The sequence below is a fragment of the Oncorhynchus kisutch genome, linkage group LG26 (genome assembly GCF_002021735.2).
Source record: "Oncorhynchus kisutch isolate 150728-3 linkage group LG26, Okis_V2, whole genome shotgun sequence".
NCBI lineage: Eukaryota > Metazoa > Chordata > Actinopteri > Salmoniformes > Salmonidae > Oncorhynchus > Oncorhynchus kisutch.
This window is the reverse complement of record NC_034199.2, coordinates 51,825,952-51,841,374: the sequence shown is the minus strand read 5'-3', so window position 1 is coordinate 51,841,374 and position 15,423 is coordinate 51,825,952. Positions and strand designations below refer to the sequence as shown.

Sequence of the window (15,423 nt, the reverse complement as noted above, 5' to 3'; positions counted from 1 at the left end):
GACTCCAGTTAGACTAGCTGTCTCCATGGTATCAGACTCCAGTTAGACTAGCTGTCTCCATGGTATCAGACCCCAGTTAGACTAGCTGTCTCCATGGTATCAGACCCCAGTTAGACTAGCTGTCTCCATGGTATCAGACTCCAGTTAGACTAGCTGTCTCCATGGTATCAGACTCCAGTTAGACTAGCTGTCTCCATGGTATCAGACCCCAGTTAGACTAGCTGTCTCCATGGTATCAGACCCCAGTTAGACTAGCTGTCTCCATGGTATCAGACTCCAGTTAGACTAGCTGTCTCCATGGTATCAGACTCCAGTTAGACTAGCTGTCTCCATGGTATCAGACTCCAGTTAGACTAGCTGTCTCCATGGTATCAGACTCCAGTTAGACTAGCTGTCTCCATGGTATCAGACCCCAGTTAGACTAGCTGTCTCCATGGTATCAGACTCCAGTTAGACTAGCTGTCTCCATGGTATCAGACCCCAGTTAGACTAGCTGTCTCCATGGTATCAGACCCCAGTTAGACTAGCTGTCTCCATGGTATCAGACTCCAGTTAGACTAGCTGTCTCCATGGTATCAGACTCCAGTTAGACTAGCTGTCTCCATGGTATCAGACTCCAGTTAGACTAGCTGTCTCCATGGTATCAGACTCCAGTTAGACTAGCTGTCTCCATGGTATCAGACTCCAGTTAGACTAGCTGTCTCCATGGTATCAGACTCCAGTTAGACTAGCTGTCTCCATGGTATCAGACCCCAGTTAGACTAGCTGTCTCCATGGTATCAGACTCCAGTTAGACTAGCTGTCTCCATGGTATCAGACTCCAGTTAGACTAGCTGTCTCCATGGTATCAGACCCCAGTTAGACTAGCTGTCTCCATGGTATCAGACCCCAGTCTAACTGGAGTCTGATACCATGGAGACAGCTAGTCTAACTGGAGTCTGATACCATGGAGACAGCTAGTCTAACTGGGGTCTGATACCTAACAGAGTTTAAACTCTTAAACTCTGTTAGTCAGCTTTTTAAACTCTGTTTGTCAGCGGTATTCAACTCTGTTAATCAGCGGTATTCAACTCTGTTAGTCAACGGTATTCAACTCTGTTAGTCAGCGGTATAAAGACGGAGACAGGAGGAATATGCTGTAGGTCGCTGTGACTTCCTGAACAGAATCATTACAATACAAAGACCACGTAGTGACCTTCTGTCTGTCAGTTTGAAAGACCTCTGTCTGTCTGTCTGTCTGTCTGTCTGTCTGTCTGTCTGTCTGTCTGTCTGTCTGTCTGTCTGTCTGTCTGTCTGTCTGTCTGTCTGTCTGTCTGTCTGTCTGTCTGTCTGTCTGTCTGTCTGTCTGTCTGTCTGTCTGTCTGTCTGTCTGTCTGTCTGTCTGTCTGTCTGTCTGTCTGTCTGTCTCATGTTTTGGACAGCTGAGTCCTTTCACCACTGTATTTCTGTTTGAGTTTGTGCTCAGGTTTTATATTATGGACCAATGTTGTTGACCAATTCAAGTTGTGTGTTGAGGTTATAAGTTATTACCCACATGTTTCCTCCACTGAGGTCCTACTGTGTATGATGTCATGATTCTCCTCTTCTACCTCAGTGTGCTGGTGACCCAACAAGATACTGTGAAGATCAGTGACTTCGGGACATCCAAGGAGCTCAGTGATAAGAGTACTCAGATGTCGTTCGCTGGTACGGTGGCCTGGATGGCCCCAGAGGTCATCAGGAACGAACCGGTGTCTGAGAAAGTAGACATCTGGTGAGTACAACAATAAGTAATCAAAAGAGAACCGTGGCGCACTCCCAGAAGCCTGGTGGGGGCGTAAAGAGAACCGTGAAGCCTGGTGGGGGCGTAAAGCCCCTGTCAAATTCAGACCAACAAAGAGGTGTTATAGGTTCTTAAATGTTGCATAAATGTTACTTCATCATTCAATGTTTTTAGTTGTTTTACTGCATCAGGGATAGCATACCCAGACGTTTCAGCTTTACAGCCTTCTTCAGTGTGTAGGTACAATTTTTTAATTCAAAACAGCATTTGTTAAAGAACAACTGATGAGCAGCAGCTTCTAATCAGGGTTGCCACTCATCAGCCAATCAGGGCCCCTCTGGTCTACCTGTAAACCAATTAGTCACAAAGAGATACAGATTTATAGGTTATAGGAGCGAACACGAAGGGCAACTCATAAATCAATCACCCCAGGTGTCCACTCACCTAAATACATCAATTCATGAGATAGCCACAAAGGACATCAGGCTGTTCATAAATATGTGGGGCCAACTCATGAACGATATGCAAAATCCGTTACAGCCTTATTCTAAAATGGATTTTAAAATAAACATTCTCATCAATCTACACACACTACCCCATAATCTTAAAGTGAAAAATAGTTTTTTAGAAATGTTTGCAAATGTATTAAAAAACAGAAAAACCTTTTTAAGTATTCAGACCCTTTGCTATGAGACTTGAAATTGAGCTCAAGTGCATCCTGTTTCCATTGATCATCTGTGAGATGTTTCTCCAACTTGACTGGAGTCCACATGTGGTAAATTCATTTGATTGGACATGATTTGGAAAGGCACACACCTGTCTATATAAGGTCCCACAGTTGACAGAGCAAAAACCAAGCCATGAGGTCAAAGCACTACACCAATCAGGCCTTTATGGTAGAGTGGCCCGACGGAAGACACTCCTCAGTAAAAGGCACAAGACAGCCCACTTGGAGTTTTCCAAAAAGCACCTAAAGACTCTCAGACCATGAGAAACTAGATTATCTGGTCTGATGAAATCAAGATTAAACTCTTTGGCCTGAATTCCAAGCGTCACATCTGGAGGAAACCCAGCACATCACCTGGCCAATACCAGCCCTAAGGTGAAGCATGGAGGTGGCACCATCCCTACGGTGAAGCATGGTGGTGGCAGCATCATGCTGTGAGGATGTTTTTCAGCAGCAGGGACTGAGAGACTATTCAGAATCAAGGGAAAGATGAACGGAGCAAAGTACAGAGATCCTTGATGAAAACATGTTCCAGAACACTCAGGACCTCAGACTGGGTGAAGGTTAACCTTCCAACAGGGCAACGACCCTAAGCATACAGCCAAGACAACGCAGGAGTAGCTTCGGGACAAGTCTCTGAATGTCCTTGAGTGGCCCAGCCAGAGTCTGGACTTGAACCCGATCGAACATCTCTGGAGAGACCTGAAAATAGCTGTGCAGCAACACTCACCATCCAACCTGACAGAGCTTGAGAGGATCTGCAGAGAAGAATGGGAGAAACTCTCCAAATACAGGTGTGCCAAGCTTGTAGCGTCATACCCAAGAAGACTCTAGGCTGTAAACGCTGCCAAATGTGTTTCAAAAAGGTACTGAGCAAAGGGTCTGAATACTTATGTAAATGTTATTTTTCTGTTTTTGTTTTTCATTCAAATTTGCAAAAACTTCAAGAAACCTGTTTTCACTTTGTCATTACGGGGTATTGTGATGTCATTATGGGGTATTGTGATGTCATTATGGGGTATTGTGATGTCATTATGGGGTATTGTGATGTCATTATGGGGTATTGTGATGTCATTATGGGGTATTGTGATGTCATTATGGGGTATTGTGATGTCATTATGGGGTATTGTGATGTCATTATGGGGTATTGTGATGTCATTATGGGGTATTGTGATGTCATTATGGGGTATTGTGATGTCATTATGGGGTATTGTGATGTCATTATGGGGTATTGTGTTGTCATTATGGGGTATTGTGATGTCCTTATGGGGTATTGTGATGTCATTATGGGGTATTGTGATGTCATTATGGGGTATTGTGATGTCATTATGGGGTATAGTGATGTCATTATGGGGTATTGTGTTGTCATTATGGGGTATTGTGATGTCCTTATGGGGTATTGTGATGTCATTATGGGGTATTGTGTGTAGATTATGTTGGGTAGATTGATGAGGAAAAATAAATGATTTCATCCTTTTTTAGTATACGGCTGTAACGTAGCAAAATGTGGAAAAAGTCAAGGGGTCTGAACACTTTATGCGCTGTGGGGTTATGTTGGGAGGAAGTTAATATAGCACATAGTGTTTGTTAACCCTCTGTGTGGTTGGCAGGTTGTGTGTTATTATAATATAATAACCCTCTGTGTGGTTGGCAGGTTGTGTGGTATTATATTATAATAACCCTCTGTGTGGAGTACAGGTCGTTTGGCGTGGTGTTATATTATAATAACCCTCTGTGTGGAGTACAGGTCGTTTGGCGTGGTATTATATTATAATAACCCTCTGTGTGGAGTACAGGTCGTTTGGCGTGGTATTATATTATAATAACCCTCTGTGTGGAGTACAGGTCGTTTGGCGTGGTGTTATGGGAGCTGCTGACTGGAGAGATCCCCTATAAAGACGTGGACTCCTCAGCCATCATCTGGGGTGTGGGTAGCAACAGTCTCCACCTCCCTGTTCCCTCCACATGCCCTGATGGGTTCAAGATCCTCATGAAGCAGACATGGTGAGATACGCATATCTGAGATAAATATCCCACACCCTGCAAATATTCTAGGTAATATCTTCCTGTATAATAACATGGATTCATGTAATCTTGCCCTCTCCTTCCTCTTTTTGGTTGGTCTCCACTCCACTCTCTTGTTCTCCTCCCTCTCTCCTTGCTATTTGCCTTTCTCCTCCCCTCCAGGCAAGGGAAGCCCAGGAACCGTCCGTCATTCCGTCAAATCCTACTCCATCTGGACATCGCCTCAGCTGATATCCTGGGAGCTCCTCAGGAGACCTACTTCAAGTCTCAGGTGAGAACACAACCATTCTAATCCCCTAGCATACCTGTCCTTATAGACCATTCTAAGCCCCTAGCATACCTGACCGTATAGACCATTCTAAGCCCCTAGCATACCTGACCTTATAGACCATTCTAAGCCCCTAGCATACCTGTCCTTATAGACCATTCTAAGCCCCTAGCATACCTGTCCTTATAGACCATTCTAAGCCCCTAGCATACCTGACCTTATAGACCATTCTAAGCTTATAGCATACCTGTCCTTATAGACCATTCTAAGCCCCTAGCATACCTGACCTTATAGACCATTCTAAGCCCCTAGCATACCTGACCTTATAGACCATTCTAAGCCCCTAGCATACCTGTCCTTATAGACCATTCTAAGCCCCTAGCATACCTGTCCTTATAGACCATTCTAAGCCCCTAGCATACCTGACCTTATAGACCATTCTAAGCCAATAGCATACCTGTCCTTATAGACCATTCTAAGCCCATAGCATACCTGTCCTTATAGACCATTCTAAGCCCCTAGCATACCTGTCCTTATAGACCATTCTAAGCCCCTAGCATACCTGTCCTTATAGACCATTCTAAGCCCATAGAATACCTGTCCTTATAGACCATTCTAAGCCCATAGCATACCTGTCCTTATAGACCATTCTAAGCCCCTAGCATACCTGTCTTTATAGACCATTCTAAGCCCATAGCATACCTGTCCTTATAGACCATTCTAAGCCCCTAGCATACCTGTCTTTATAGACCATTCTAAGCCCATAGCATACCTGTCTTTATAGACCATTCTAAGCCCCTAGCATACCTGTCCTTATAGACCATTCTAAGCCCATAGCATACCTGTCCTTATAGACCATTCTAAGCCCCTAGCATACCTGTCCTTATAGACCATTCTAAGCCCCTAGCATACCTGTCCTTATAGACCATTCTAAGCCCATAGCATACCTGTCTTTATAGACCATTCTAAGCCCATAGCATACCTGTCCTTATAGACCATTCTAAGCCCCTAGCATACCTGTCCTTATAGAACATTCTAAGCTACCCTGTAGTGATATGTAACCCTGTGTGTCCTGTTCCTGTCAGTCTGAGTGGAGGGAGGAGGTGAGGAAACACTTTGAGAAGATCAAGTCTGAAGGAACCTGCATCCACCGACTGGATGAGGAGCTGATCAAACGCAGGAGGGATGAACTCAGGTAGGAGAGAGAGAGTTTATATATACAGGTGAAGTTGGGAAGTTTCCATACACCTTAACCAAATACATTTATACTCAGTTTTTCACAATTCCTGACATTTAATCCTAGTAAAAATGCCCTGTTTTAGGTCAGTTAGGATCACCACTTTATTTTAAGAATGTGAAATGCCAGAATAATAATAGAGAGAATGATTTATTTCAGCTTTTCTTTCTTTCATCACATTCCAAGTGGGTCAGAAGTTTACATACTCTCAATTAGTATTTGGTAGCATTGCCTTTAAATTGTTTAACTTGGGTCAAACGTTTCGGATAGCCTTCCACAAGCTTCCCATAATAAGTTGGGTGAATTTTGTCCCATTCCTCCTGACAGAGCTGGTGTAACTGAGTCAGGTTTGTAGGCCTCCTTGCTCGCACATGTTTTTTCAGTTCTGCTCACACATTTTCTTTAGGATTGAGGTCAGGGCTTTGTGATGGCCACTCCAATACCTTGACATTGTTGTCCTTAAGCCATTTTGCCACATCTTTGGAAGTATGCTTGGGGTCATTGTCCATTTGGAAGACCCATTTGCGACCAAGCTTTAACTTCCTGACTGATGTCTTGAGATGTTGCTTCAATATATCCACATAATTTTCCTACCTCATGATGCCATCTATTTTGTGAAGTGCACCAGACCCTCCTGCAGCAAATTACCCCCACAACATGATGCTGCCACCCCTCGTGCTTCATGGTTGGGATGGTGTTCTTCAGCTTGCTAGCATCCCCCTTTTTCCTCCAAACATAACAATGGTCATTATGGCCAAACAGTTCTATTTTTGTTTCATCAGACCAGAGGACATTTAAGTATCTTTGTCCCCATGTGAAGTTGCAAACTGTAGTCTGGCTTTTTTATGGCGGTTTTGGAGCAGTGGCTTCTTCCTTGCTGAGCAGCCTTTCAGGTTATGTCGATATAGGACTCATTTTACTGTGGATATAGATACTTTTGTACCTGTTTCCTCCAGTATCTTCACAAGGTCCTTTGCTGTTGTTCTGGGATTTATTTGCACTTTTCGCACCAAAGTACGTTCATCTCTAGGAGGCAGAACGCGTCTCCTACCTGAGCGGTATGACGGCTGTGTGGTCCCATGGTGTTTATACTTGCGTACTATTGTTTGTACAGATGAACGTGGTACCTTCAGGCATTTGGAAATTGCTCCTAAGGATGAACCAGACTTGTAGAGGTCTACAATTGTTTTATCTGAGGTCTTGCCTGATTTCTTTTGATTTCCCCATGGTCAAGCAAAGAGGCACTGAGTTTGAAGGTAGGCCTTGAAATACATCCACAGTTACACCTCCAATTGACACAAATTATGTCAACTATCAGAAGCTTCTAAAGCCATGACATAATTTTCTGGAATTTTCCAAGCTGTTTAAAGGCACAGTCAACTTAGTGTATGTACATTTCTGATCCACTGGAATTGTGATAACAGTGAATTATAAGTAAAATAATTTGTCTGTAAACAATTGTTGGAAAAATGACTTGTGTCATGCACATAGTAGATGTCCTAACCGACTTGCCAAAACTATAGTTAGTTAACAAGAAATGTGTGGAGTGGTTGAAAAACAAGTTTGAATGACTCCAACCTAAGTGTATGTAAACTTCCGACTTCAACTCTAGATAGATGTGTATTGAGCGTCCTCTCTCTCTCTCTAGACATGCCCTGGACATCAGGGAGCACTACGAGAGGAAGTTGGAGAGAGCTAACAACCTCTACATGGAGCTGAGTGCCATCATGTTACAGCTGGAGGTCCGCGAGAAGGAGCTCATCAAGTACGTATAGAATGGAACCTGTATCCCAATACATCGATGTGGTAAAGGAGTCCATGGAGACGTTCCATTGACCAGACTGGAACACATTCAACAAATCTGATCTACCTCAGTTGAAATTAGTCAAATCCGTCATGATTGATATATTGTAACAGGCCCACAATGTTTTTACTAAAGTCCAATTTGGGTATATTTGGCTGTTTTAGCTGCATAACATGTAGAAGTTGTTTCTTTTCAGGTTTAGAAGAAGTGACTGCTAAATGCAATCTCTGTTTCTCTGGTCAGAACTAGGAAGAACAGGAGGGTCAGAACTAGGAAGAACAGGAGGATCAGAACTAGGAAGAACAGGAGGGTCAGAACTAGGAAGAACAGGAGGGTCAGAACTAGGAAGAACAGGAGGGTCAGAACCAGGAAGAACAGGAGGGTCAGAACTAGGAAGAACAGGAGGGTCAGAACTAGGAAGAACAGGAGGGTCAGAACTAGGAAGAACAGGAGGGTCAGAACTAGGAAGAACAGGAGGGTCAGAACCAGGAAGAACAGGAGGGTCAGAACTAGGAAGAACAGGAGGGTCAGAACTAGGAAGAACAGGAGGGTCAGAACTAGGAAGAACAGGAGGGTCAGAACTAGGAAGAACAGGAGGGTCAGAACTAGGAAGAACAGGAGGGTCAGAACCAGGAAGAACAGGAGGGTCAGAACTAGGAAGAACAGGAGGGTCAGAACTAGGAAGAACAGGAGGGTCAGAACTAGGAAGAACAGGAGGGTCAGAACTAGGAAGAACAGGAGGGTCAGAACTAGGAAGAACAGGAGGGTGAGAACTAGGAAGAACAGGAGGGTCAGAACTAGGAAGAACAGGAGGGTCAGAACCAGGAAGAACAGGGCGATATGCACAAGTTACGTCATCAGCGGGTGCAGCTGAACACTGTATGCTGGAAACACTAGATTTTTATATTTTACTGAAACATAACCAATATTCGTTGAATATAAATACCGAACTTGTTTTTGCATGGATTCCGCGACGCGGTTCGCTTTTAACTACTAGGACCACTATTTCTTGTCCTGGAATACTGCTTAACAGAGACACTAAGCTGCAAGCTAACGAAGTTGGTACCGGATGAGTTTCTGTCTGGAGAAATAAATGAACGGTTCCAGCGCCTTAGGAGCTACTAGACTTTCTTTTGGGACAATCCGGATCACTCAGAGTTTTCCAATGCGGCAATTGTTTGCTTGCCGAGGATTATAGGCTTGATGTGTCTTCCTTGATCACGCAGGTTGCCAGCCTAAGTAAGAAACTGGAAAACGAAGAGTGGCATGTTTACCTTTTCTACGCCGGTGTCTGGACGCCGTTCGCGCTTGTTGGATGCATCTCTGGCCAGTGTTGCCCGGAGCTCCCCCATCTGATAGTGGAGTTGAAGGAGCCCAGCAAGAGGACCATGGCAATCAAAGATGGTCGCATGTCACGAGCTGTGGAAGCCGAACAGCGTTGGGCTAATAACCGTAAGGTTGCAAGTTTAAATCCCTGAGCTGACAAGGTACTCGAATCCTCGAGCTGACAAGGTTCTGCCCCTGAACAAGGCAGTTAATCCACTGTTCCTAGGCTGTCATTGAAACTAAGAATTTGTTCTTAACTGACTTGCCTAATTAAATAAAGATTTAAAAAATTACTGTCGGAGGCCTGCACCAGGTGCTGGGAGCAACGGGCTCAAGTTATCCCGCCTTTCGCACATGTCATTAAAACCCACATGGACTTGGATAGAATCGATGTCCATATCATGACGTAGTACATTCGGGAGCAGCTTAGTAATGTCATTTACTCGAGCTCCAGGATAGAAAATGGTTTTTGCACTGGGAACGGTCCCATTTCTTACCAAAAATCATCGCTGGCGAGAAAGACAAGGAAATCAACCCACTCCCATGCGTCACAGGATTCAGAGAAGCCTTTATGATCATATTATCGATCATAGTCTGCTGCTGGAAAAATGTGTGTGTTATGGCTTTACACCCCCTGCTATAATGTGGATAAAGAGTTACCTGTCTAACAGAACACAGAGGGTGTTCTTTAATGGAAGCCTCTCCAACATAATCCAGGTAGAATCAGGAATTCCCCCGGGTAACTGTCTAGGCCCTTTACTTTTTTCAATTTTTACTAACGACATGCCACTGGATTTTTGTAAATCCAGTGTGTCTATGTATGATGACTTAACACTATACATGTCAGTTACTACCGGGCCTGAAATGACGAACACTTAACAAAGAGCTGCAGTTCATTTCAAAGTGGTAAGGAATAAGTTAGCCCTAAATATTTCTTAAACTGAAAGCATTGTATTTGGGACAAATCATTCACCAAACCCTAAACCTCAACTAAACCTTGTAATGAATAATGTGCAAATTGAGAAGACTAATCTGCTTGGAGTAACCCTGGATTGTAAACTGTCATGGTCAAAACACATTGATACAACAGTAGCTAAGGTGGGGAGAAGTCTGTCCATGATAAAGTGCTGCTATACCTTCTTAACAACACTATCAACAAGGCAGGTCCTACAGGTGCTAGTTTCTACCTTAACAACACTGTCAACAAGGCAGGTCCTACAGGCCCTAGTTTCTACCTTCTTAACATCACTATCAACAAGGCAGGTCCTACAGGCCCTAGTTACTACCTTCTTAACAGCACTATCAACAAGGCAGGTCCTACAGGCCCTAGTTTTGTCCCACTTGGACTACTGTTCAGTCGTGTGGTCAGGTGCCACAAAAAGGCTGGCCGTTGGATGTACACAGAGATCTAATATTAATAATATGTATGTCAATCTCTCCTGGCTCAAAGTGGAGGACAGATTGACTTCATCAGTACTTGTATTTATGAGAGGTATTGACATGTTGAATACACAGAGCTGTCTGTCTAAACTACTGGCACACAGCTCAGACACCCATGCATACCCCACAAGACATGCCACCAGAGGTCTCTTCACAGTCCCCAAGTCCAGAACAGACTATGGGAGGAACACAGTACTACATTGAGCCATGACTACATGGAACTCTATTCCACAGTACTACATAGAGCCATGACTACATGGAACTCTATTCCACACTACTACATAGAGCCATGACTACATGGAACTCTATTCCACAGTACTACATAGAGCCATGACTACATGGAACTCTATTCCACAGTACTACATAGAGCCATGACTACATGGAACTCTATTCCACAGTACTACATAGAGCCATGACTACATGGAACTCTATTCCACACTACTACATAGAGCCATGACTACATGGAACTCTATTCCACAGTACTACATAGAGCCATGACTACATGGAACTCTATTCCACAGTACTACATAGAGACATGACTACATGGAACTCTATTCCACAGTACTACATAGAGCCATGACTACATGGAACTCTATTCCACAGTACTACATAGAGCCATGACTACATGGAACTCTATTCCACAGTACTACATAGAGCCATGACTACATGGAACTCTATTCCACACTACTACATAGAGCCATGACTACATGGAACTCTATTCCACAGTACTACAAAGAGCCATGACTACATGGAACTCTATTCCACAGTACTACATAGAGCCATGACTACATGGAACTCTATTCCACAGTACTACATAGAGCCATGACTACATGGAACTCTATTCCACAGTACTACATAGAGCCATGACTACATGGAACTCTATTCCACAGTACTACATAGAGCCATGACTACATGGAACTCTATTCCACATCAGGTAACTAATTCAAGCAGTAACATTTGATAACAGTACACCTTATGGAACAGCGGGGACTGAAGCAACACAAATATAGGCACATACACATGCATTCACACACAATAACATACGCACTATGCACACACATACACATGGATGTAATGGCCTCTTGCATTCAAAAATGATGGAAAAACCAAATGCATGTTTTTCTTTGTATTATCTTCTACCAGATCTCATGTGTTATATTCTCCTACATTAATTTCACACTTTCACAAACTTCTAAGTGTTTCCTTTCAAATGGTATCAAGAATATGCATATCCTTGCTTCAGGTCCTGAGCTACAGGCAGTTAGATTTGGGAATGTCATTTTAGGTCCTGAGGTACAGGCAGTTAGATTTGGGAATGTCATTTTAGGTCCTGAGGTACAGGAAGTTAGATTTGGGAATGTAATTTCAGGAGGAAATTGAAAAAAAGGGTCCCATCCCAGGTTTTAAGGTGTTAATTTTGACAGCTGTAGTAATAATATAGAGTCTGTTAGTCTGTTTCTGCTCTCTGGGTGACATGACAGACTAATACTTAGGCTAGTAATCTGTCAATAGTCATCAGTGTGACATTACTAACCCCCCCCCCCCGTAGGAGAGAGTTGGCTGTGGAGAAGAAGTATCCAGGTAACTACAAGCGTTCCCACCTGGTGCGGCCCATCGTCAGGCCCAACGCCGTGGAGAAATTCATCAGGAAGAAAGGCTGCATTTCCCACAAGACTGGGATACCCCCTGCGAAGAGGTCAGAGCTCTCACTTTATTAAAGACGGGGCATGTATGGGCAGGGTTTACTCTTCCCTCGTACCATGTTCCTTGGCGAGTATGTTTGTATTGTTTTAGAAGCAGTGTTAGTATACTACTACTGACACCACACCCTGACCTTTAACCTCTGACTCCTCAAGGCCGGACCTGCTGCGTTCCGAAGGTATCCCCAGTGTGGAGGTGCTCCCATCCCCCTCGCCCCACTCTACCAGCCCCAAGGTTTCCACACCACCTGGCAAGCAGAGGTACCGCAGCAAGCCCCGGCACCGCCGTGCCAACAGCAAGGGTTCCCACAGCGACTTCCCCGGGGTTCTGAAGACCGGGCCGGGGGCGGAGGCTACGGAGGAGCAACAACCCCTCGAAGACCACTACCAGCACCAACCTCTAGGGAAGCAGCACTACCATCATCCTGCCACCGGGTGTGCTGTCCAAGAGCACTACGAGCACCACCACCATCCCCCACCACAGGGCCCTCTGCTGCCCCTGAAGAACAGAGAGGAAGCGGTGGTCAACTGTGCCAACAACCTGCGTTACTTCGGCCCGGCCGCGGCCCTGCGGAGCCCCCAGACAGACCACCTCCAACGCCGCCTGTCCGGCACCAGCCCTGACCTCATCTCTACGGCCGTGGTGTCAGACTCACGCCAGCGCAGCATCTCTGTGTCAGGCCCCGGGGGGAGGGGTGGGACACTGTGCCCCTGCTGCCAGGCACACCCCTTTCCAGGCTGCCTGCACTGCCAGGAGACCCCCCCGGCCCCCAGCCACCCAGTGCTGCCACACTACTCCCTGCTGTCCACCTGGGAGGGCTCGTCCCCCTCCCTGTCCAGAGTACCTGACCCCACAGCAGAGGGAGAGCAGCAGGAGAAGCAGGATACAGCTCGGAAGAGCAGCTTACCCTCTGGAGCTGGCCTCCCACGCAACCTCAGGCCCCTCAGGAAGGTGAGAGAGAGAGAGGAGTTTTACCTGTTTCTGGGAGCATCAAATACATACAGTTATTAGTATAAATGCTGAGAAGTGGTTCCTCTGTAGCCCAGTTCATTCACACTGCTGACTGTCTTAAAGGGGATGAAGTGGTTCCTCTGTAGCCCAGTTCATTCACACGGCTGACTGTCTTAAATGGGATGAAGTGGTTCCTCTGTAGCCCAGTTCATTCACACTGCTGACTGTCTTAAAGGGGATGAAGTGGTTCCTCTGTAGCCCAGTTCATTCACACTGCTGACTGTCTTAAAGGGGATGAAGTGGTTCCTCTGTAGCCCAGTTCATTCACACGGCTGACTGTCTTAAATGGGATGAAGTGGTTCCTCTGTAGCCCAGTTCATTCACCCGGCTGACTGTCTTAAATGGGATGAAGTGGTTCCTCTGTAGCCCAGTTCATTCACACGGCTGACTGTCTTAAATGGGATGAAGTGGTTCCTCTGTAGCCCAGTTCATTCACACTGCTGACTGTCTTAAAGGGGATGAAGTGGTTCCTCTGTAGCCCAGTTCATTCACACTGCTGACTGTCTTAAAGGGGATGAAGTGGTTCCTCTGTAGCCCAGTTCATTCACACGGCTGACTGTCTTAAATGGGATGAAGTGGTTCCTCTGTAGCCCAGTTCATTCACACTGCTGACTGTCTTAAAGGGGATGAAGTGGTTCCTCTGTAGCCCAGTTCATTCACACTGCTGACTGTCTTAAAGGGGATGAAGTGGTTCCTCTGTAGCCCAGTTCATTCACACGGCTGACTGTCTTAAATGGGATGAAGTGGTTCCTCTGTAGCCCAGTTCATTCACCCGGCTGACTGTCTTAAATGGGATGAAGTGGTTCCTCTGTAGCCCAGTTCATTCACACGGCTGACTGTCTTAAATGGGATGAAGTGGTTCCTCTGTAGCCCAGTTCATTCACCCGGGCTGACTGTCTTAAAGGGGATGAAGTGGTTCCTCTGTAGCCCAGTTCATTCACACGGCTGACTGTCTTAAAAGGGATGAAGTGGTTCCTCTGTAGCCCAGTTCATTCACACGGCTGACTGTTTTTTAAAGTGCTAGTCTGTGAAGGAGGCTGGCCAGCAGCCGTTCTAATGTCTAACTGTCTGTAATGTCTCGTCTCTCAGGCTGGTGATGAGTCGTCAGAGGAAGAGGAGGGGGAGGTGGACAGTGAGGTGGAGTTTCCACGGAGACAGAGGTGAGAAGCTGCTCCTCATATGAATCGTTACTATAATATTAATCGCTGCTCCTCAGCTTTTCATGTCATCCTCTGATGGGTTTTACCAGCTGACATATACAAATACAACTGGATTGATTACTATCTTAACAGTTGTCTTTTACTCACACATTAACTCTCTCTCTCCTCTCTCTCCCTGTCCTCTATCTCTCCTATCTCTCCCTCTCCTCTATCTCTCCTCTCTCTCCCTCTCCTCTATCTCTCCTCTCTCTCCCTCTCCTCTCTCTCCCTCTCCTCTATCTCTCCTCTCTCTATCTCTCCTCTCTCTCCCTCTCCTCTATCTCTCCTCTCTCTCCTCTATCTCTCCTATCTCTCCCTCTCCTCTATCTCTCCTATCTCTCCCTCTCCTCTATCTCTCCTCTCTCTCCCTCTCCTCTCTCACTCCTCCCCTCCCTCCCCTCCACAGACCACACCACTGTATGAGGTCGTTCCAGTCCTACTCCACCTTCAGCTCAGAGAACCTGTCTGTATCTGAGGAAGAGGAGGGTAACACCAGTGACCGCTCCCACAGCGGACCCCTGGAGCTCCTTTCAGCCTCTCAGGAGGACCACCTGGATGAGCTGCTATCCCACACACCTGACATCCCCATCGACATCAACACCCAGTCAGACGGCCTGTCTGATAAGGAGTGTGCTGTCCGCAGGGTCAAGACCCAGATCTCCCTGGGGAAACTGTGTTCTGATGAGCACAGCTATGAGGTGAGGTGAAAGAGAGGTTGCACAGCTATGCGATCAGAGACATACCAATTCCAATTGGCTAAACTTAAACTCTTTAACATCATCCTCAGCTCTGGCATCTTCCCCAATATTTGGAACCAAGGACTGATCACCCCAATCCACAAAAGTGGAGACAAATTTGACCCCAGTAACTACCAAATGGGTCAAACAAACCAATACAAAGGGAAAGTTGATTTCAAAAAAGCC

The 15,423-nt window shown here is 45.5% G+C and overlaps 1 protein-coding gene across 1 annotated transcript in view; it reads left to right on the top strand.

Annotated features, from left to right (window-relative positions):
- The window catches only part of map3k13 (mitogen-activated protein kinase kinase kinase 13), a 140,773-nt gene that overhangs the window by 101,630 nt on the left and 23,720 nt on the right, over nt 1-15,423 (top strand). The window contains exons 5-13 of the mRNA XM_031805623.1: nt 1,595-1,753; nt 4,335-4,493; nt 4,677-4,785; nt 5,868-5,977; nt 7,668-7,784; nt 12,139-12,285; nt 12,446-13,241; nt 14,391-14,461; nt 14,907-15,198. Coding sequence (XP_031661483.1) covers nt 1,595-1,753; nt 4,335-4,493; nt 4,677-4,785; nt 5,868-5,977; nt 7,668-7,784; nt 12,139-12,285; nt 12,446-13,241; nt 14,391-14,461; nt 14,907-15,198 — 1,960 coding nt within the window. The remainder of the gene's footprint in view (nt 1-1,594; nt 1,754-4,334; nt 4,494-4,676; nt 4,786-5,867; nt 5,978-7,667; nt 7,785-12,138; nt 12,286-12,445; nt 13,242-14,390; nt 14,462-14,906; nt 15,199-15,423) is intronic.